Source organism: Chenopodium album, chromosome 13 (genome assembly GCF_948465745.1).
Source record: "Chenopodium album chromosome 13, dcCheAlbu1.1, whole genome shotgun sequence".
Classification (NCBI taxonomy): Eukaryota; Viridiplantae; Streptophyta; class Magnoliopsida; order Caryophyllales; family Amaranthaceae; genus Chenopodium; species Chenopodium album.
Window position 1 is genome coordinate 44,151,567 of NC_137846.1, and position 22,521 is coordinate 44,174,087.

The 22,521-nt window shown below is 30.2% G+C and overlaps 1 protein-coding gene across 1 annotated transcript; it reads right to left on the reverse strand.

Moving 5' to 3' along the window:
* Positions 1-5,400: 5,400 nt before the first annotated feature.
* LOC145575558 (protein MALE DISCOVERER 2-like) lies at positions 5,401-20,412 on the reverse strand. The gene is made up of 12 exons (XM_081633412.1): positions 20,313-20,412; positions 20,068-20,200; positions 19,838-19,909; positions 19,539-19,682; positions 19,371-19,447; positions 12,730-12,807; positions 12,279-12,662; positions 11,511-11,701; positions 9,875-10,007; positions 9,617-9,774; positions 8,923-9,090; positions 5,401-5,661 (listed from the first exon to the last, which is right to left on the reverse strand). Exons 1-12 carry the CDS (start codon positions 20,410-20,412, stop codon positions 5,401-5,403), a joined length of 1,899 nt encoding a protein of 632 aa, XP_081489538.1.
* Between the last annotated feature and the right edge of the window lie 2,109 nt (positions 20,413-22,521).

Sequence of the window (22,521 nt, forward strand, 5' to 3'; positions counted from 1 at the left end):
CCCTAACAATAAAACCACTCGAGCGACCCACCTACACCATCAAAACCACCCCCTTCCCCTATCCCCAAAATAGCCCCTCCCTTCTCAGGTCAATGAAACCGCCCCTCCTCCCTTCCCTCGTCGTTGAAACGACCGATTTTTTAGCTCCCTCAATTGGAGATTATTGCCAAGAAATTAAATGTAGTTGTGTTACTTAAGGTTTTTGTGGTAGATTTTAGATTTTTTTTGACAAAAAAATAATATAAATAAATGGTAGTTCTCAAAGTAGTAATTATAATGGTAGTTGTTGGTAAATTTTATTAAATTTTCACAAAGTTACCTTATATCTAAAGTATAATACTCCCTTCGTCCCTTTTTATTGGATACGTTTTGACTTTTACACGTTTGTCAATACACTATTTGATTATTATTCATTACATACTTTTTAAAATTATACAATCGAATATTAACAGGGCATTTGTTGAGACGAATCAAACATGATCTCACATGACTCTTTTACTTTTGTGAGTAAATTTGAAGATTATCTAATACTCCCCCTATTCCAGAATACATAACACAGTCAACATTGCACACATGTCAATGCACTATTTTGACTTTATTTATATATAATTAATATTAATGAAAATTATTTTTAAAATTATATTTTGAAACTTTATATATATATATATATATATACCTATTTAACAACATATTTTATGATAAAATATGTTTTTATTATGTTAGTAAAAAATTATGATCAAAACTAATATATGAATAGTGAAAAAAGTACAACATCTCATATATTTTGGGACGGAAGGAGTATTATGAATAATTTTTAAAATCTAAACATAATCAATAAAAAGAAACGGATGAAGTATTATGAATAGTATTTAAAATTTGATAATAACCAATAAAAAGAAACGGAGAGGTACCCTACAAAATTAATCATCCTAAAATTTTTGGTAAAAAAAAAATAACATCATAAAGTAATTGAAACACTTTAATATACATTTTGTTGATACATAACATTATTTTAGCTTTAATAATTTTAATTGTATATTTATTATAATAAATTGATACTATGAAATTTTATACAATGTCTCAATTTTTTTGTGCATATTATTTATAGAATTCAAGTCAATCTCCTAAAAAATTATGCCAATTAAAGTGATGCGCACTTTAAAAAATGGAGAGGTTATTTTTCTTGCATTAAATGTTTGAATTTATTATAAAATAATTTATTATAATTATAGTTAAATAAAGATATCTTAGTGAATGTTATTTTTGTTTATAGTATTATTTTGTATCAAATTTATCAAAATCGAGATTCCACTTTGAATTGGAAGGGATCGATTTAGATGTGTATGTGCTACTGATTATAACAGTCGTTTCAGAAGTTTTCCTACAAATTTTTATTTCTCACATGAGAAGGTTTTTTCTTGTTTAAGGCTTAGAATATTTTAATTATGCAATTTTATTTTGACAATAATTATTTTTACGATATAGGAGAATTCGAGTGAGATGATTTTTAGTGGTTGTGACTATTCACCATAATTTTATTTAGTATGTATACATGTAGAAATTTTTTAATATTCGCATAGTGTCATATTAGGTATTTTATATACTTTGAAAATTGAAGTGACATCATTATAAGAAGATTATGATTCTTGGATTGTTTGATAAATTCTATTTAATGACTTATTTACAAGCATAATAAAATGTGATTATTTAATTATGACATGATACATTTATTAAAATTGAACTGAATCATGTAATTATTATTATTATTATTATTATTTTGAACGGATGTAATTATTTAACTATAAGTAACAAGAAAAATTAACGTAATCTTAATTCAATTTTATAAGAAATAGTTACATTTATTATTTATGCAACATGATTATTATTTACTTTTCACTCATATTTATAAATTGGGAAAAGTAAGTAAATTTAATACTCTTTCATAGAATGAGTTAAGTCAAACAATTATTCCAATGTAGAAGTGTAATTATGCACATTTTGTGTGTGTCATAACCATGTAATAAAAAAATTGATTAATCATGAAATTTAGGGGCGAATGCAAAAATTATTACATATAACTATTTAAAAATATGATATTCTAATGAATAAATCACAAAAGAAATTCAAAAGAGAAGTGAAAATAGCGGAAAAGTGTAAATAATGTAATTAAAATAACGGCGAAATAATTAACAAATAACATAAAATTATTTATAAATTAGCAAATCACATAAATATTTATAATTATAGAAACAAATGATTTATTTACCAAAAGTATTATCATTTTGCCCCATACCACCAAAATATTAGAAATGGCTATACTTGTTTGCAATAATAGTCGATCAAAGAAACCCAGGAACTGAAAGAGGAGAGAGAAAATAAAATAAATTTTGTTGATATTCTTTTCAAGTGGGCTGAGGCTATCTTCGGCTTTTTATTGCCCAATACAACATTTGGTTTGTTTATTAAGGTACCAAATACATTGACGAACAACTACTTCATGCAGAAGAACAAATTAGTCAGATTTAAAGGAGAAAAGAAAAGAGAGAAAATGACTGGAGAAGAGATGAGTGGACCACTGGCGCAGAAGATTTACCGTCTTCTCTCTTTCGCCGCTGCCGGAGGTATTTTTCTATTATTCCTTTTTCGTAGATTCGATATAATGGTTACACCACGTGACAATAGTTGCAAAATAATCCTCTTAATTACCCGAGATATTATTTTGGTGTTTTTATTTTTGACGGGTAAACATATATTATTTTAACTCCCGAAGTTTTCCATTGAATAAATATCCTACATTTATACCATGTAGGATTTACAACGGTTGTATTAGATATATTCGGAAAGCAATCTTGGATCAATTATAATGATGATTTGTTGTGGTTTTTGTGATCAGTGATATGCACATTTGCAATCAACCGGTGGAGAGAATTTGAAAGAAAAAGAGCTGAACAAAATAAGGAGAAGCACCAACATCAACTATCTCATGATTCCCTGTCAACGGCTGCTTAAAAAGTACTCAAATAATTTCATCAATTTGCAGGTTTATACAATTTTTTTTTTTCTCGGCAGATTGAGAGTGTAGTTTGTTTGTAGGATGAAATTGTTTAATTTTAATAGTATGTCAATTGATTGAAAACTGTTTGAGGAGTTTGTCAAGAGTTTATGTGGAGATTTTGAGACTGCAATTTTTTGTGTTAGAGTGCTAGCCATGTAACCTTAAATTTCTTAACCTTACACTAATATGGTATACAATACGAAGTGGAGTTGTTCATGGACGGGATAGCTTGTTAAGTCTGCCCTATTCGGCAAATAGGAGTGCTTGGACAACAATTTTGAAAAGGAGGAAAAAAACTGAATATATGGACGGGTTAGGCTCGGCTCGCTAATATAAATGGGCGGACATGGAAAGGATAATTTGTACCGCAAGCTAGTCCGTTTATTTAAAAAATAATTTAATGCTTTAGTTAGTTAAATTGTGTATGCATGTTTTAGGAAAAAAAAAATACAAAAAAAGTATATAGGATTCTAAGCTTTTATTAGCTACAATAATTATTTTTTCCTTTTTTAAATCTTATATCAGAGACTTATCACATAAGTTTTTTCGTATTTTTCACTTACATATGTCATGATTTCAACATTGTTTTATAAATTCTTTTAACATTTGTGATCAAGAGTTTTTTTAAGACTAGCTTAATCAAGGTAATTATAACATAAATAAATAATAAAAAAGATTTACTTCCTCTGTTTTTTATTTACTGCACCACTTGTCTTTTAAGCAAGTTTCACAAATATTGCACCATTTCTATTTTAGGAAATAAAATATCTATGTTCACACTATAGATACCCAATATACCCTTACTTTTGCCACTTGATTCTTTAGTTTATGCTTACATTACATGGATAACTTTGTAATTTTACCCCTCTCTCTCTTTCTTCCCTTTTCCCACTACCAATAAAAAGTGTGTCAACCTCTATGGTGCAATAATAAAGAACGAAGGAAGTATTAGTGTTTATAAAATCAGAACAAACTCCTTAAAAACAAAATACAAACAAAGATTTTAAGCCCACCAGCCCGTGGACAAGCCCAATCCATCGCCATATTAATAGGATGGCCTGGTGGGTATGAACATATTGTCAAGCCCGCATAAAACATTACCAATCATATGGTAAGAAATCATGCATTATTACCAATATGCACATTTAAATATGTTCTCACTCATGAATGTGCACCCTGAGAAACTTACCAATGCTTCACCCATCTTAAGACTACTCAGAACTGCACACATTGAACTTAGTGTATCTTATCATATGAGATCCGTAAAAGAAATTGTGCACCTTTAATTTTTTATATGTATGAGTAATATGTCAACTCTCTTTTCAACAATCATTAGATATATTACACATCCCTACTTGAAGATCACAACGACCTCATTGCGCATGATAATCTTTCGTATAATTGACCAGCTCATGTGATAATCTCCTACTAGGCTGCCTAGGCGAGCCTTATGGGACAACCCACATGACTACCACACTATTGTCAAGTTGATTTGACACCATTTGTAACACCCTAACCCTAGATTGTTGAATCTAATTCTTACAAACTATGCGTAGGACATTAAAAATTATCCTCACATACCAATACAAGCATTTTCGATGTATTTTTTTCCTCAATCTCTCAATTTTTTTTTGGGGGGGGGGGTGGGTTAGTAAGGAAAATGGCTCTATCAGATCGAAACCTCTCATAGGTCCTCCCGGCCCCCATTTAGCGTGCTAGACACTTTTGAGAGTGAGGGGAAAAGGGTAAGGGAATCCCCACCTCAAAGTGTCTCTAGTGGGGTATTATCCCACAACCTCATCGTTGTGAGATACAAACCTTGCCTCTAGACCAAGCTATATTTCCTCGATCTCTTATGTGAACCTTGAGAAAATACCTAGAATGTCATTCACCCAAATACTCCCAACCAAGTAAGTTTAAGTAGCATATAAGGTTTTTAAAATAAGACGCACTTTATTAAGAGTATTACGTACACGTGGGGAAAAATAATAAAATGGATATTTGTAAATGTAAATGATATCCTTACCCCAATTGTTATTGAAATATGTGCCATCTATAAATGAGATCATTATAAATTGAGGTAATAAGGATTAAAATACTATTAAACACACATATTAATTACATAAAATTTATTTATCAACACAAATATACTATACAACACCCATTTGACGAAATTCTTCTAATATTTTTTTTTATTCGGTAAGATACAGGGGTACTAGGAAGGATGGGGGTGAGGATCAAAGTCTGGTCACATCGGTCGGATATGAAGGGACTAACCATCCCTCCACTCCTTTATCCTCTGAAATTCTTCTAATATACATGCAAGAAAGTGTGTGCAGAGCCACTTAACCAGATTCAATAGAGAGAATCTCAAGCTCTGCCCACCATAAGGGTGAATGTCTAGCACTAGCAGCCTCAGGAGTAATTTTAATTACTTCTTGTAGCTTGGAGGTTACATCTTTAAGTGTTGGTCTCCGTCTTGGATCTTCATTTAGACACTCATGAATGACCTCACAAATGATTTCTAGCTCGTTATTCTTAAAGGACTTCAAACTAGGATCAACCAAGTTGCAATATTTCTTCTTATCTTTCAAGTAATCTATAGCCTGAAAGTATGTAAAATATAAATTTAAAAAAAAATTAAAAAAAAAGAACATCATTAAAATGACAAGTAACTCAAAGAAAATGCAATAAAAAGACATCAGTATGTTCTTAACATTCTATGGTTGTTATTCCTTTGCCCTAGTTGCATCATATATAGATCAATACACACAAAGATTATTCCTCTGTTTTTTTTATTGCACAATTTGGATTTTTACACTATTATAAGACAATCTTCTTTAACCATCTTTTGTGATTTATGCATAAGAAAAAACATAGTCATGTGGGATAAAGTTGGATTCGTCTCGAAATCTACTTTTCAAATATCAACATTTTACTACTTTTACTAAACTATAAATATATATATACAATTATTAATGGTTAAAGTAATGCACTAGCCTGGCAAGCATGAAATCACAAATGATGCAATTAGAAGAAAAAAAAAAAGGAGAAAGTGCTAGTTTAAAACCTAAACATTATATTAGGTTTTGAAAAATATGGATGCAATATTAGATCCATATGGTTGTGTCTAAAAAATCTATTAAGTGAGGCTAGAAGAAAAATTATAGCAATATAGAACATTATTACATTATTATTTAATTTTTCAAATGGAAAACAACCAAGCTAAATAATTTTATTTATTTCTCAAAAGATCAAGAAAAAATATTTTGTGTGCTTATGTAAACAAAACAATATGTAAACAAAACAACCTTGTTGCAAGTAAGTATTACAATATCCAAAATTAAAAAAAAAAAAAAAGAGTGCCACAATTATCAATCTCGTTTTTAGTGTTTAACTAGTGTGTGACTCGGGCTTTGCTCCGGGTGATAATTTGAATAATTTCATTTATATATTAGACGCTTAAAAAATTTATTAATCTTTGCAACGTGGGTAATAAGAATATAATACAATGACAACAATAACTTATTTTAGATTTTTCGGTTTTTATTCTACATTCTAATACATGTACTCCTGTATTTTTATATAAATGTGGGTTAATAGAACATGCACTGCTACAAAAAACCCCTATTGAGTCGCCTGTAAATGACCTAACGAGTCGGCTCAAAGGCAACTCCACAGCCACCGACACGATAGCTTCCGACTTTAGGAGTCGCCTCCGTCACCTCTTAAGACGACTCGATAGCTTTTATATAAGTCGCCTATTATTTGTTAGGAGACTCTATATGTTAAGCTATTGTGTCGCTTGTGTTGAAAGAGGTGATTCCATAGGTTAATCTATTGTGTCACTTGTGTTGAAAGAGACGACTCGTAAAAAATCAATGTTTTTTCCAACTGATTTTATTTATGTAATGTCAATGTTATGCTACTTAGCACACTTGATCTCTACTTCTTTTCTTGGAAGGTTAAAGTTTTTGCCATTATGCCAAAGTTACTTTTTATATACATATGAGATTGTAACGATTTTAAATAAATTGTAACAATCAACCTATCGAGTCGCGTCTTACATATTAGGCGACTTATTAGGTAGTGATCATATGATAAAGCACCTAATAAGTCGGACTTTTAGAGTCATCTGTATATAAGGTGCGACTTATAAATCTATCGAATCGCCTCATACTTATTAGGTGACTTGTTAAGTTGGGGTTAAAATCAACAAAGCACCTAACGAGTCACCTAATATACATAAGATGACTTGATAGGTTTACAAGTCGCACCATATATGCAGGTACAGGTGACTTTGAAAATCTAATTTAAACCACGAAATAAGTCGGGTTATAGAGTCGCATGCATATATGGTACGACTTGTTAATGTATCACTGAATGAATATACTATTTCTACATGTAGTAGTATCACTGAATGAATATATAGTACCACTACTTACATACATAGTACCATTGAATGTTTAATGGTACAATTTGATCATCCAGTGATACTATTGATCACCCAATGATACTACTACATTCATAATATACATTTTCGTGAAATGACCCTCATGCCCCTCATTATGCATTTACTCATACTTCACTAACCTCCCTTTGGAAGGCCTCAAATCTATTTTTATGCATTTTTAATTAAGATTATTGAATGATGATGTGACATGACTCTAAAGGCTGTTAAATGATGATATGGCGTGATACTAGCGTAAGAAAGGATACAAGTGGCACATACACAATTTTATAAACATCTTTTATATAGTACGTAAGTGTAGATAAGCGTAGACAACTAATTAAACATGAAACACATATACACCAATTCATTATTAATTAGGAAAAATTGGTATTATTAATCCCAACTTTGGGCCATTTACTTTGATTAATCCCAACTTTGGGGGGCATTTTCTTTTATCATGTCAAAAAATCGGTGACCTGTTAAAATAGTTAATTTTTTTATTTTTTTTATAAAAAATTTGCCACATGTTGAATGCTAATTGGTCAAAAAAAAACAAAATTAACAAAAAAAAGAAAATAAAAAAAATCCACCCACCACCACAGCCCCTCCCCATTTCCTCCCTAGCCTACCAGAAACCACCACCCTTGCCCCAAAACTACCCGCAACCCCACCCAATCTAGCCGACTGTTCGAACCCCACCCATCCACCCTGACCACACCAACCCCACCTAACCACCTCGACCACACTAGCAACCCCGAATTCTCCACTCAGCCACCCCGAAAACCCTCTGCTACACCCCAAAAAATCCATGCCATCTCGATTTCCCCCACCTAGCCACCCCGAAAACATCCCAGCCACCCCGATTTCCCCATCTAGCCACCTCAAAAATCCAACCCAATTCCCCCATCTAGCCACCCCATTTGAATGGGCGGTTTTGTTTTTAGGGTGGTAGGGTGGGGCGGCAGCCAGCAAGGGTTAAGGGTGTAGGCTGGGGGAAGAGAAAATGCCTGGGCTTGGTGGTGGCAATCGGCGGTAAGGCTGGGGTGGGGATGGTTTAACTTTTACTTTTTTAAAAAAGAAAAAATCTTTTTCTTGATTTTATTTTTGATTTTTTATTTAAATTTTTTGGACCAATCACACGTTGACACGTATGCTAGTAACCTAGTATAATAGGTTATTGACTTAATTTTGACCGGTCATGACCTGATAGAAGAAAACAACTCCTATAATTGGGATTATTTAAAGTAAATGGTCCAAAATTAATAATACCAATTTTTTCTATTAATTAATCATCAAATATATTCATAATTATTTTATGTTTTAGAGATATTAATTATAATTAATGTAAACAAAAAACAACCAAATAATTATGAATACTTGTGAAAAAAAGATGACAGTTAATTAAGGACCTAACCTGTGCATTCAGTGACTTGGTTGAGATTATTTCAAGCAACAATATCCCCAAATTGTATACATTATCTTCACAAGTGGGACCTGGATTTGAATGTAAAGGTTCTAATTCTTCATCATCTGAAATCTTTGCTTTGGATACAATATCAGCCCAAAATGAAACATCTGCGACCTTAATAATATTTTAAAAAATTATGATTATCAATTCAATTGAATAAGGTTTATAATAGCATAATATGAACAAGTGTCATGAACTTGGTTTGTTCGATTTATTGATACTTCCTTTGTACCAAATACATTTCAATATAAAGAAATGTACATTTTTGTAGGAGAAAATTCAATTCTATAAGGCAGTTCTACAAAATTTGTAAATCAACCACCTGTTTGTGGTTTTTTTTTAACAAAAATAGATGAAATGACAAAACTACCCCCATTTATTAAATGATGAAATGATAAAATTACCCAATTTATTATTTGAAATGACAAAAACTACCCCGAATTACCTTTTTTTTTTTTTGTTGTAAATCAGGCTTATACACTGGATGAATGAATTGAATTAACTAAATGAAAAAATGTTGTAATAATTTAAAAACAACTTAACAATAGATCGAAATGTTCTAATTATTTTAGAATTAAGGAAGTATATAACCAACAAACTTTCAAGAAAATGATAAAAATTCATGTAAATAATTATTAACCTTTGTAGCATAATCGTCTGTTAGAAGAATTGTATCTGACTGGAGATTTGGATGGACGACGGGAGGATTAAGCTCATGATGCATGTACTCAAGACAATAGCAAGTTCCCATGATAATCCTCATTCTAGTTGTCCAATCTAGATGATCTATATCCTTAACTAGGAAGGAATAAAAGGAGCAAAGAATGAACGAATAAATTAGATCATTGTCAAAAACTTTACTTAAATATTAAAATTACACTTACAATCTAGCTATTACCATGTAAATGCTCATATAGGTTCCCATTTGGAGCATATTCAAATACCATCATCCTTACAAATGGGTTATCTTCCTCACAATGGCCAAGAAGATTTATAAAGTTCTTATGATTTATCTTTGAAAAAGTATCCATCTGTAAACATAAATTATAATATGAAAATTAAAGCAAGACAAGCTCTTTGATTAATGAAAGTGAAATAAAAATTATAGTGTGCATTTCATAAAACAAAATGATGAATCTTACATGCAATTAAAGGAATTTTCTAGTAGTCACCTTATACCTAAAACAAATATTTAAATTATTTATTATATAATTTAATTTGTAACACATTTCTATAAATATATTTGGTAATAGCTAGAAAAAGTGAATAGAAACAATAGTTTTGTCTTGAAATCATACACACTACATAATTCTTCCAAGAACCACCCATGTTGTGTACATGGCATAATAAAATTTATCTATTAGGTCCAGTCTTTAAATTCTAAGCTTAGCTTTTAATTAACCACAACATATGCTTAACCTCTTTTTATTTATTCAACCGTCCCAAATTACTAACTCATAAAAATGCATACGTGTTTTATTGTCATCATCAAAATAAGAAACTCACACATTATACGCAAAAGTTATAGATTGGTCACATCATATCGAATGACTATTTTAGGTCAAGAGAAAACTTAAAGAATATACAAGCTTATGGGTTTTAAGGATTTCCTTAACAACAAATGTGAACATAATAAGTAAATTGGGACATGCAATTCTTTTCATAAATTAATTATCATAAATTACACTTAATCAAGGTCAAGGTTGTGTAGTACTTCCTTTGTTCCCATTTAACTGACAAAATGGGAGAAATATTTAGGCAATCTAATTGATGTTTTATTTAATTATGTAATACATTGGAGTTGGTAATAAAGTAGCTTTTTCATTATAATTACATGGTATTATAAATTATAATTATGGATAATGAGGTCTTGTTTATTATATTTAGTGGAAATCAAGAAATATTTTGCTATATATAGTGGATAGTTGGTCTAAAGTGAAGTGATAGAATTAATTATAAATAATGAGCATTCCATTTATGATAAGAAAGTGAATTGTATTCAATAAATAAGGGAAGTTTTTTATGAAAAATAAAAATAAAAAAGGTCAACATATCAGAACAAAGAGAGTAATATATTGTATGCACCTCTATATGTATCAACATATTAAAAATAAAAATAAAAAAAATAAATAAAAAAAAAACACCCTCTAATTAAAACCAATAATATATCTATAACAATGTCAAATGATAATTTAGATAATAATTACTTCCTCCGTTTTCTTTTACTTGCAACACTTTCCTAAAAAGGAAATGTCACAATACTTGCAACACACTATAAAAGGAAAGTTACTTTAGAGAAAAACTATATTATTTCTCTTATTTAAAGCATATGGCCCACTAAATTACACTCCTAACAACCACTCATCCCATTTTAAAGTGTATTATATCATGTGAACCCCACATTTCTTAAATACCGTGAAAAAGTGTGTGTTGCATCTAAAAGAAAACGGAGGAAGTAATAACTAAGATAGTCAACTAGTTTAAAAAATGATTAACAAAATGAGAAAAGGATAATAAGAAGAAAATTTCAAGACCTTTCTTTTAAACTCCCTTTCCGCGTAATTGGACCATTGTTGTGATGACCTGATTGATGTTGACAAAACAGCAATCTCCACCCCATTTGAAAGTATTCCCTTATACATTAAGCATCCCGAGAAAGTATCAATTATATTACTAAAATCCTCACAAGCTGTTTGTAACTCAGATGAGTTTAATGCCGGAACTCCTGTACTCCAAATTTAACTAGATTTATTACTTGATAACCAAACAAATAGTAAAATTAAAATTACTAATGACGTTTTTTTTCACGTACTTTATATACCCCCGAGTTTTAGTTTATTCACCATGTACTCCTGATTTTAGTAAATAATATACTCACGAGTTTTTACAAAAATATTTCATATACCCTTAATAACCATAAGATGAGTGGAGTTTGGTTAATTATGCTACGAAACTACCCTAGATCTCTTCCCTTACCACCGAAACCACCATTCGCTCTTCTCCAACCCTTGAAAATCATGTCTGTATGATTGGTTTTGGGGGTGGAGAAAAGAGATCTAGGGTGGTTTCGTGGGTAGGGGAAGGGAGCGTAGTTGGTTTTGGGATTAGGGGATAGTAATTTGGGGTGGCCGGGCATAATTAACCCTAAAAACTGATAGAGTTAACATATGTTACATTAGTCACTAAGGGTATCTAGTGCATTTTAAAAAAAAACTTATTAGGGTTATATGTTGTATTTGAGATAGGGGTATGTAGTGAATTACAAAAACTTGAGGGTATGTAAAGCCGAAAAATATTCTAACCTGTTACAAAGACCTTGCTCAACCGATGAAGTAAAGATGCATTTTGCGCTTGTACAACCTTAGCACTACAATAGCGTTTTATGGCTATTAAGGCAAAACAAAAACTAAGAGCTGCTACTACGCTTACAACTAAGATAATTAAAGTAGTCGTAAGAAAAAAGTTGTTTGGTTTAGAATGCTCATCTGAGGTGGTAGTAGTAAAAGTAGAAGAAGAAGAAGATTGAGCTAATATTGTAGATTTTTTTAAATGAACAGGATAAGCTCCAGTACTTAAAACAATAGGGGATTTCTTTTGTTGGTCCTTAACAACCTTTGTTTGTACAACAACAAGATTATTACTTGATTGTTCAACCAGATGACGACGATAACTATCTTCAATTGCACCTAATGGAATGTAAAAAGTATTAGAGAATAGAATTCATTTTTAAAAATAAAATCAATAACATTGAACTTCTACGAACTTGATTCATTGCAGCAACAATTGTTTCCTTTGTCATAGAAACAACATTTCCTATTTTTTGTCTCCAACCTGTAAAGAAAGTAAAACGTAAGAAAATTGTACCAATATAACTCTTATAAACACAAATTTGTCATTTCTTTGAAACAAATTATATCTTGTGATTGTAATCATACTTACATAGAGATAAAGCCAAAGTAGATCCTTAACTGATTCAGAATGCGCCACCAATTACTGCCCAATAGAATTGAAATTAATTTGTAGTAAAAAAGAAGGACGAGACATGTGCGACTGATATCTTAATATTTATGCTTTTCATGAAATCTTATTTTCATAGCTTTTCATGTAAATTACAATTTCAAATTAGACATTTGCATTTATTTCCAAAACGAATCAAGTTCCTATTTCACAATAAATACATAATATGGATACGGAGTACTACTTTTTGAGATAAATTATTAACACTACCTCTGTTTTTTTTTTTAGTTGACATGTACTCCCTCTGTCTCATTTTACTTGCAACATTTTGACTGGACACGTTTGTCGATGTACATGTTTGACCCGTTGATATATTTTATTATATATTTAAATAAGTTATAAAAAGCTTATACTACTAAAATAGACCCAACAACATCTTACATGATTACATTGACTTTCATATAATAGCTAAAAAAGATAGTCAAAATAAGATGTATAAATAATACAAAAAGTCAAACCGCTGCGAGTAATTTGGGATGAAGGGAGTATTTCTTTTTGAAAAGTTTTTCTTTAGTTGACCCGTTTCTATTTTAGGTAAGTTTTATGAATTAAAATGTCAATTTTACCTTCACCAATTCCCTCAACTCATCTTTCCACTCCTCCCTTTTAGCTAAGAACGTGATTTAATTTCACACCTCCTTTATCTTCCCCACAACTCCACCACCTCCATCATCAAATTCATCGTCTTTAGACCATCACCGTCACAGCAACCACCACTACTTCTTCTCTCTCCTCTCTTTCTTGTAACATACCCAGTTTACCAAAGAAAACCCCATTAAAAGACCATAGAGTTTCTCCTAGGCTCCTAACTTGCTTCCCGTAACTCTTCCCAAGAACACCGCTACACCACTTGCCCAGCCACCACAACCTCGCCTCGCCGACCATGACGTCGTAAAGGATAAATCGATAAAACCTTCAATTGTAGATATCTTACTTGTATATGACATTTTTCAGCTACCTAATTTGTGCCTTTTTGTTTTAGTTGCTAAAAGAAATTGAAAGGAAAAATAATTAGAAGGTGGTCAAGAATAAAGGTCTAGAAGACTGTCAGTAGAGGAGGAGAGAGAATGATGGTAAATGGTGATGATGAGAGAGAAATAGTGTAACTGGTAAGGGTGTGTCCGTGGGTGGGTGGGTGGGGTATAAGGGTATATTTGTCTTTAACCTTTCTTTCCCACTTCTCTTTGATATGTACGCCAAAATGAAACGCGTCAAAATAGAAACGGAGGAAGTATGAAATTTGACAACAAAAGATGTTAATCCCTATGTAACCTAAGATTCTTCTAATTAGGGGTGATAATGAGACTGAGCTATTCGTGAACTGTTCGAGCTCGGTTCGGTCAAAGCTCGGTTTGACGAGGCTCGACTCGAGTTCGAGTTCGGCTCAAAACCTAAACAAACTGAGCCGAGCAAGTTAAAGCTCGTGAACAGGCTCGATTAAATATAAACATATAGTGTATTTTTAGAAAAATATAAACTTTTTTATTTTAGTTAAAAATTTAATTATGAATATTAAAAAATCTGATTAAGATCTAAAAATCAAACTATAAACCAAATCTAATAACATGCATTTGTTTATTTCAGCCCAAAAATAAAAGCCCAGCGTCACATACCTTTAGGCCTTTCATATATAAACTAAAAAAAAAAACCTAACTCCTTTAGTTTCTCTCTCCTGCACTCCCTGCCTCCCCAAGTCCCCAGCTTGCTTCTAACATGAGAAGCTTTTTACTCTCTCCTCTAATCCTCTATTAATCTACTTCCACCAGAAAAAACATTACATCTCCATCTCAATACCAACCCAACACCGCTCCACCAACATCCTCATCGTCACCACTAGCCAAGACGCTCAATCATTACACCTCGTCATCGTCTCCTATATCAATCTCCTTAGCTTGTATGTAAAAGTAAATTGTAATCAATTAATCGGATTTTGTGTGTATGTAATCTGGTTTGATAAATTGAATTTATGAGTAGAAATTAATAACATTAGAGTCTACAACATTTTTATTTGATTAAATGGTTTAGAAAAAAAAATCAGGCTTTAACCGGGCTGTATGGAGTCACGAACTCGAACCGAGCTTCGAACCTGCGTATGGAGTCACGAGCTCGAACCGAGCTTAGATTTCTAAAGCTCGTCGAGCTTCGAGCTCGAGCCGAGCCTGCTGTGAGACAAACGAGCTCGAGCCTACCACTATTCGGGCTCGGCTCGAAGGTTTAGCACCCCTACTTCTAATACTAGATGAAGCTCTATTTATCTAATAAACTTTGTGATATTCGCTTGCTTATTACTTGATTTTTTTTATTATAAAATGAATTATTAATTTTGTTTCTCGTATTTAGATAAAATTCCTAATATAAAAAGATTTTATTTTATAAAATTTCATTTGAGGCTGGCCACACCGTGTGGTCATGATTACTTGGTTGGGGTTATTCGGTTAGTATTTTGGTGTGTCTCACCCGGCCACATAGAAAACACGCTGATTTTATTTTTATAATTAATACAAATTTTGAATCTAAAATAAATTTCAATTCTTTTTTTTCATTGGCTAAAATATAACACTTTCCTATGTGACGCTCTAAAATATCTTGAAAAAACTCTCCTTTATGTAATTTTTTTTTATGTAATTTTTGTAAAAATTTGTCATAATGTTGGTTCCATTAATTACCCAAATAAATCATTTAATTTCTTTAAGACAAATAAATCATTTAATTTTATTCATGATAATTTTTTAAAAATAATAATATTATGTGTCTCTCTAATAATTTTGATTTTTCATTATAATCCTACATAGCACTCAAAAAAAAAAATTAAAAAAAAAAAAAACTAATCTTACGTGCCATAATCCTAAGTTTTAAAAAAAAATTCATTGTAGAGTTTTAAAAATATTAATCCTAAGTGGTGCTTTTTATTATTATTACTAGGTTAATCCCGTGCGATGCACAATTTTAATAAGGAATTTTTGATTTTTAACACCATAAAAAAACACGAAAATGGTTTTTAACACTACAATAAAAAAAGGTTTTATTTTAACACCACAAAAATATCACAAAATTGGATATTACCACCGATTAACAGATCTTTGGGTGAAATCCGTTAGATAGGCCCCATAAAGTACACGTGTCACAATTGTGTTGGCTAAAAAAAAAATTTTTAAAAAAATTAAAAAAAACCCTAAAACTAATATAGTCACCATACCACCACTACCGACACCCCACCACCACAAAAACTCACAACCACCGGAATCTCTTCCCACGCCCCCAACCTTACCTCCGGCGTACCAGGAACTACCACTCGTAGCTTGACCGACACCCATTGTATGTCTCCCCAATACGGCCGCACTACCCTAAAATGGCTATGAAATCGGCCACTAACAATCGAAAATGGCCCTTTGGGCCGGGGCAGAGTGGTCAATTTAGACCCTAAATGGCCGATTTCGGCCTTAGTGGCTGATTTCGTGGGCGCTTTTAAGGGATTGAAGGCCAGCCGTTTGGGTGGGTTATAAGGGTGTCGGTCAGGCTAGGGTTGCAGGAAAAGTTCGGGGGGAGATTCTTGGTGGTCGGCCTAGGGAGGGGGTTCACCGGAAGTGGGGCTGGGGGGCGGGGGTTGCATTGGTTGGGTGGGGGAAAGGCTTTGTGGTGGTGTTGGGGTTGCTGGGCATTTTCTTTATTATTATTTTTTAATTTTTCTGTTTTTTTAGCCAATTATACGAAGACACGTGGCATTATGACCCCACTTAAAGGATTCTATCCTAAAATCTGTTAAGTAGTGGTAAAACCAAAATTTTGAGTTTTTGGTGGTGTTAAAATAAAACTTTTTATTTTTGTAGTGTTAAAAATCATTTTTGTGTTTTTTTGTGGTGTTAAAAATCAAATTTTCCTTTTAATAATAAAAAATTCACTTGTTAGTGTGTAATATAAATTTTTTAAGCAAAACATAATAAATCGTGATCCCTCTCGTTAAATTTACTGAGCTAAAATAAAGGTTATAAATATGCTAAATAACTTCATAGCTATAATAAAATTTTAAAAATGTTAGCTTTACCTTTAAAAAAAACAAAAAAAAAGAATGTTGTCAACAAATGTTTTGGAGGGAAATTTTTTTATAAAATACTAGATTAACCCCGTACGATGCACGGTTTTAAAATAAGAATTGAATTATAGACTTTTAACAACACGTACTGAAAGAAAATAACTTCCTCATTTTTCCTAACTAATTTCTAATTAAATATGAATATGCAATTCCCGAAAGTGCATAATTTCAATTTTTAATTAAGAAATTTCAATTAAATTATATTATTAACAATTGTTAACAACTCGTAAATAATTAAATACTCCCTCTGTTTTTAAATACTTGCTCCACTTTTCTTTTTCGGCCGTTTTTAAATACTTGCTCCATTTCCTTGTTTGGAAAGCTTTTACAATATTAAATTGATTTCTCTCACCTAGTGGACCCACCATGATTATATTTTATTATTTTCATATTCTCTCTCCTCCAATTTTCTCCACTACTTTTGCTTTTTACTCCAATTTTTTATTCTTCCACCTACCCCACCACCTCCATATTTTATTACTTTCTCCACTTTCTTCTAAAACTCCGCGCATGGAGAAATGGAACAATTATTTAAAAACGGAGGATGTAGCATAATATGTGTAGAAAACCCAAAATTTAAATTTAAAAATTCAAATGGAATATATTTCAAAGTTTTGTTAAATAGGGTAAAGGAAAAAAAATGACATCATCCTTACATTTTGGAGAGAAAAAATTAAATAAAAAAGTGACACGTAAGCAATGATGACATCAGCGATTGTTATTTTAGTGTGTGTGTGTGTGTGTGTATATATATATATATATATATATATATATATATATATATATATATATATATATATATATATATATATATATATATATATATATATATATATATATATATATATTGCCACGTGGATACTTATGATGTCAGCGGTAATTACTTTAGTATAAGTTATAGATAATCCTACTTAGCACTTTAAAAAAAAAATAAAAAAAATAAAAATAAAAACTAATCTTACGTGGCATAAACCTGTTGTAGCGTTTTTAAAATATTAATTCTACGTGGCGCTTTAATAATTTTTTAATAATTAAAATCCTACATGGTGCTCTCTCGGAAAAAAACTCCTCTTTTTTTTTTTATATATATATATATATATATATATATATATATATATATATATATATATATATATATATATATATATATATATATATATATATATATATATATATATATTCCTTAAACTATAGCATAAAAAACACAAAAGTAGCAAACACGTTCATCATATTAATATCATGCATGTTTTGGTTATAGGTAAACAACTAGTATGAATTAAATGATTCAATTATATCATGAAAATAATCTTCATTTTTTAAGAAAAAAAATATTGCCAAATAAATTATTTCATTTTGTTAGATAATTTTTTAAACATTTTTTTGATGATAGTAGAAGTGACCGGAATAAATATGGTTTGATACTCCTCTCATATTAACACAACATTAATCTACCCGACATATTAATTTTAGGGTTTTCCTTCTTGCATATCCTTTTATTACTACCAAATAATTTACATGGACCTAAGATTGATTGTGTTTTGTGTGAGGTATTTGCAGTGGACTAAAAAGTTACTCTACATACGTTGAACTGGAATTGAATGGAAAAATGAGATCTCAAACTAGAGTATTTTGTTTCTTAATCTCCTAATAGTTTGAATTTGTTTGGTTCATTTGTTGGGATGGTTTCTAGATTTCATTAATGGTGTGTATTGGTAACCTTATAGGGTGAGGTGGGTATGCCATTTTAGATTTTATTTTAATTGAATCTGTGTATAGAAGCTACTTTAGATAGATTATTACAAAGGCGGTAAGTTGTTTGATAACAAATAAATATTTATGTGTCAAATAATTGCAAGGTGATTCCTATGGTTTTTTTTAAAAGCATATAAATTAGGATTTTTTTCCAAACCTTTAATTATTAGCATTTGCTTTGATCCTTATTACTAGTAATTCATAATTTCTTGTTTAAAAAATTTTATGAGATTATATATTACCACACTTAAGGTCATGTTATCATTTAAAAATTAATGATTAATTAAATTACTTAATCTTTCATACTTTCCTATTTGTTTAATTGCATATTTGCATGTAACTAATTTCTTCAAAATAACTAAACTAATCAATTTTTTGTATTTTTTAATTGGTGTTTAATATATTTGGTGTATAATTGACCAATCTATAAAATTGCACTTTTTGTTAACAAACTAATGAAAAGAATCTCACCAACGCATATTCCTTCTAATATAATGTTCAAATATGAAGCCATTTGAACTGATTTGTTGCTTACAACTTGATTCAAGAAGATAATTAAGTATTCCAATTGTAGGCAAGTTATCTCTAAGCAAATCGTTCCCACAAAAAGACCTACAATAATATAAGAAAGATCAAGTCAACTGGATACATTTATATATATCTTGATTGCATGGAACATTTTTCAAAAAGAATAAGAACTCACATGCATTTTATCGATGACATCCCACCTATCTCTAGAGGAATATTCCCACTAAAATTATTATGCTTCAAATCCAAAACTTTTAGTAATTTAAGCTCTCCAATCTCTCTAGGAATAGAACCTGAGAAACGGTTGTTGCTCATCACTCTGTTAAAGCCAACAAAGGGTGAGAATTGAGCCTACTCCAAAGTAAGCCAGCGACTATGGTGTGATAACCGACCATTGTAGCAGGCTACAAATATAGAGTTAAATTAATCATGCAACTACACAAGTGCATGTTTATGTTAAAGAAGAGGACTTACAAGGATTGCATATATCTTAGCTTATTCAATGTTGGTGTCAATGTCCCTTGTAATGAAAGCCCACTTAGATCTCTTAAAGTAGGGGGGGGGGAAGCAAGTTAATATTAGATAAATATACTATAATTAGTTAAAAAAAATAATTTGATTTTTTATAAGGAACATGAAACACTTCTAACGGAAAATATGTAACAGAAAATGAATCATAAAAGTTAAGTCACATACACACTTACAACATTGTCACTTTTCCATTTAGACATTGGACACCTAGCCACGCACATGGTTCAGAATGGTTTGGATTCCAATTGGCAAAAGCTCCGTAAGGATCATTTTCTATTCTTTCTCTAAACTCGAGCAACACTAAACCTATAAAAGCAAAGCAATTAGAATATGGGCATGTCATTTTAAACCAATGACACAATCAATCTAAGGTTAAAAAAAATATATTTCATTAATAAGAGTGAATGAAGATTAATACCTTCAAAATTAAGGGATTCACACTTTCGAATCTTTGCAAGAATTGCTAATACCATAATGCAAGATAGTTGAATTTCATATGAATTCCACCTCTTGACCATTTTTTAGACTATTCCAACTTTAAAAGATGTTAACTTGATCGTACTCATCGTTTATCCCGATAAAAATAATATGGTTCATTTTTGCTTTTTCTTTTTGGCTACTCAAGCTTTAAGGTGCACACGCATAATTTTCATTTTTAAACAATTGAAACTTTGACATATTTGAGCCTCCTATTAGATTATTTTCAAGAATTATATCTTCCTTTTGTTTTTCTTACTTTAGAAAAAAAAGATATGGGACTCAAAGAATTGAAAAGTGGAAAAATGCAAAGTCATACATGGTTTTTAGAAATGCAGAAGAATTTGAAATTAAATAGCTTTGAAATTAATTAATCCTTCTTAAAACTACAAAGTTAAATAAACGAAATATATCTAGAAGTAGGTAAATATAAGGTATAGTATTTACAATGTAAACAAATGGGATCATGTTCCTTTAAGGAATGTAATAGTACAAAGTTATATTTAAATTTTAAATTTAGATACTGATCAATATAAAATGAATAGAGAAAATAAAAAAAATATAAAACATTGGAAAAATTTAAGAGAAATGGAAATGCTTTTGGAAGATGAACAAAAGTATATTTATTAACTATTTGCTCAAATATCATAACCAAAAAGAAAAAGGAAGAAAAAAAGACTTCTTTCTTCGTTTTGTTTCTTCTCTTACCTATCACAAATGTTAGATGATTGTAACCTGAATAAAATTGTTTCTTTCAAAATTTGCTTCTCAATTTTTTACCCTCCTAATTTTTTTATCCAATGTTTGGTCTATTGTTTTTGGAGAAGGAGAAAAGAAGAGAGATGGAGAGAGATATATTGTCTATATTGGTAGCCACATAGTATATTCTAAATTTTTAAAGCTTCGGAGAAAATTTAGCAACATCTAAACATATGAATTTTAAGAGAGAGATCGTGTTATAAAAATTAAATATTAGGTTCTGAGAAAAGGGAGGAGAAATACTAACAAACTCATGACAATAAATTATACCTAAGAAGATAAAAACATTCCTTTTTGCTTGCGTCACGAAGTTTTTTTTTGAAAAACATTAATTATTATCATTTAAAATTCTAGGATGTAGAAATTTAAGAACAAATTTAGACCCATAATATTGAGTAATTTTTTTATACTGATAATTTTTTTTAATGTAAAAATCATTTTACATGTTGTAGCTTAGTGTTAAATAAATTAGTTTTACATAATTCGACAAATTGATGATTGACACGTAGTACAAAAACCAACAATATCTCACATAGTAGGAAAATTTGCCATATACCTCATTATAAATCACTTTTTTATTGTTAATCTTCTCCTTCTTACTCCCGTTTTTTTTTTTTTTTTTTTTTTTTTGTTGTTGTTGTTTAGAAACACACCTTATTATTAATTTTTTTTTGCCAGAACACACCTTATCTCGTATTTTGAACATTGACCTTATATTTCGGCATTGACTTGGTCACGTGAAAGACATGTGCTATCAAAACCACCCTCCTTTAACCCCCCTTTTTTTTCCCTTTATTTTTCCTTTCTTTCCACCAGGGTAGTTTTCGAACTAACATATTTGGGCCTTAATATTTACTTGTATACATTTTAAATACTAGGTTAGTTTTTCACTCTTTGTTACAGGGTATCAATATTTTATAATTTTTTTTGACCAATACGGAGTATCAATTTAAAACTATATTTAAATACACAAAATAATTTGGTCAATTTTTTTAATCCTAAATCAAGAAACTTAAAATATTATTTTTTATATCTTTTATAACTATATATATATATATATATATATATATATATATATATATATATATATATATATATATATATATATATATATATATATATATATATATATATATATATTCACATTTAATAATTTTTCATTCACCAATTATACATGGTAGGTTGAAAAGTATATATTTTTTCATGACTTTGTTACTATAAATAATCATTACAACATTTGAAAGTAATTACTTGTGTAGGAATTTATAATTATACATTAATAAGTAATTACTTATATAGGAATTTATATTAATTTATGGTTAGATATTTAAGTTTGTAAATATAATATATAACATTTTTTTTTTGCCTAAATATTTTCTATCAATTTTTGC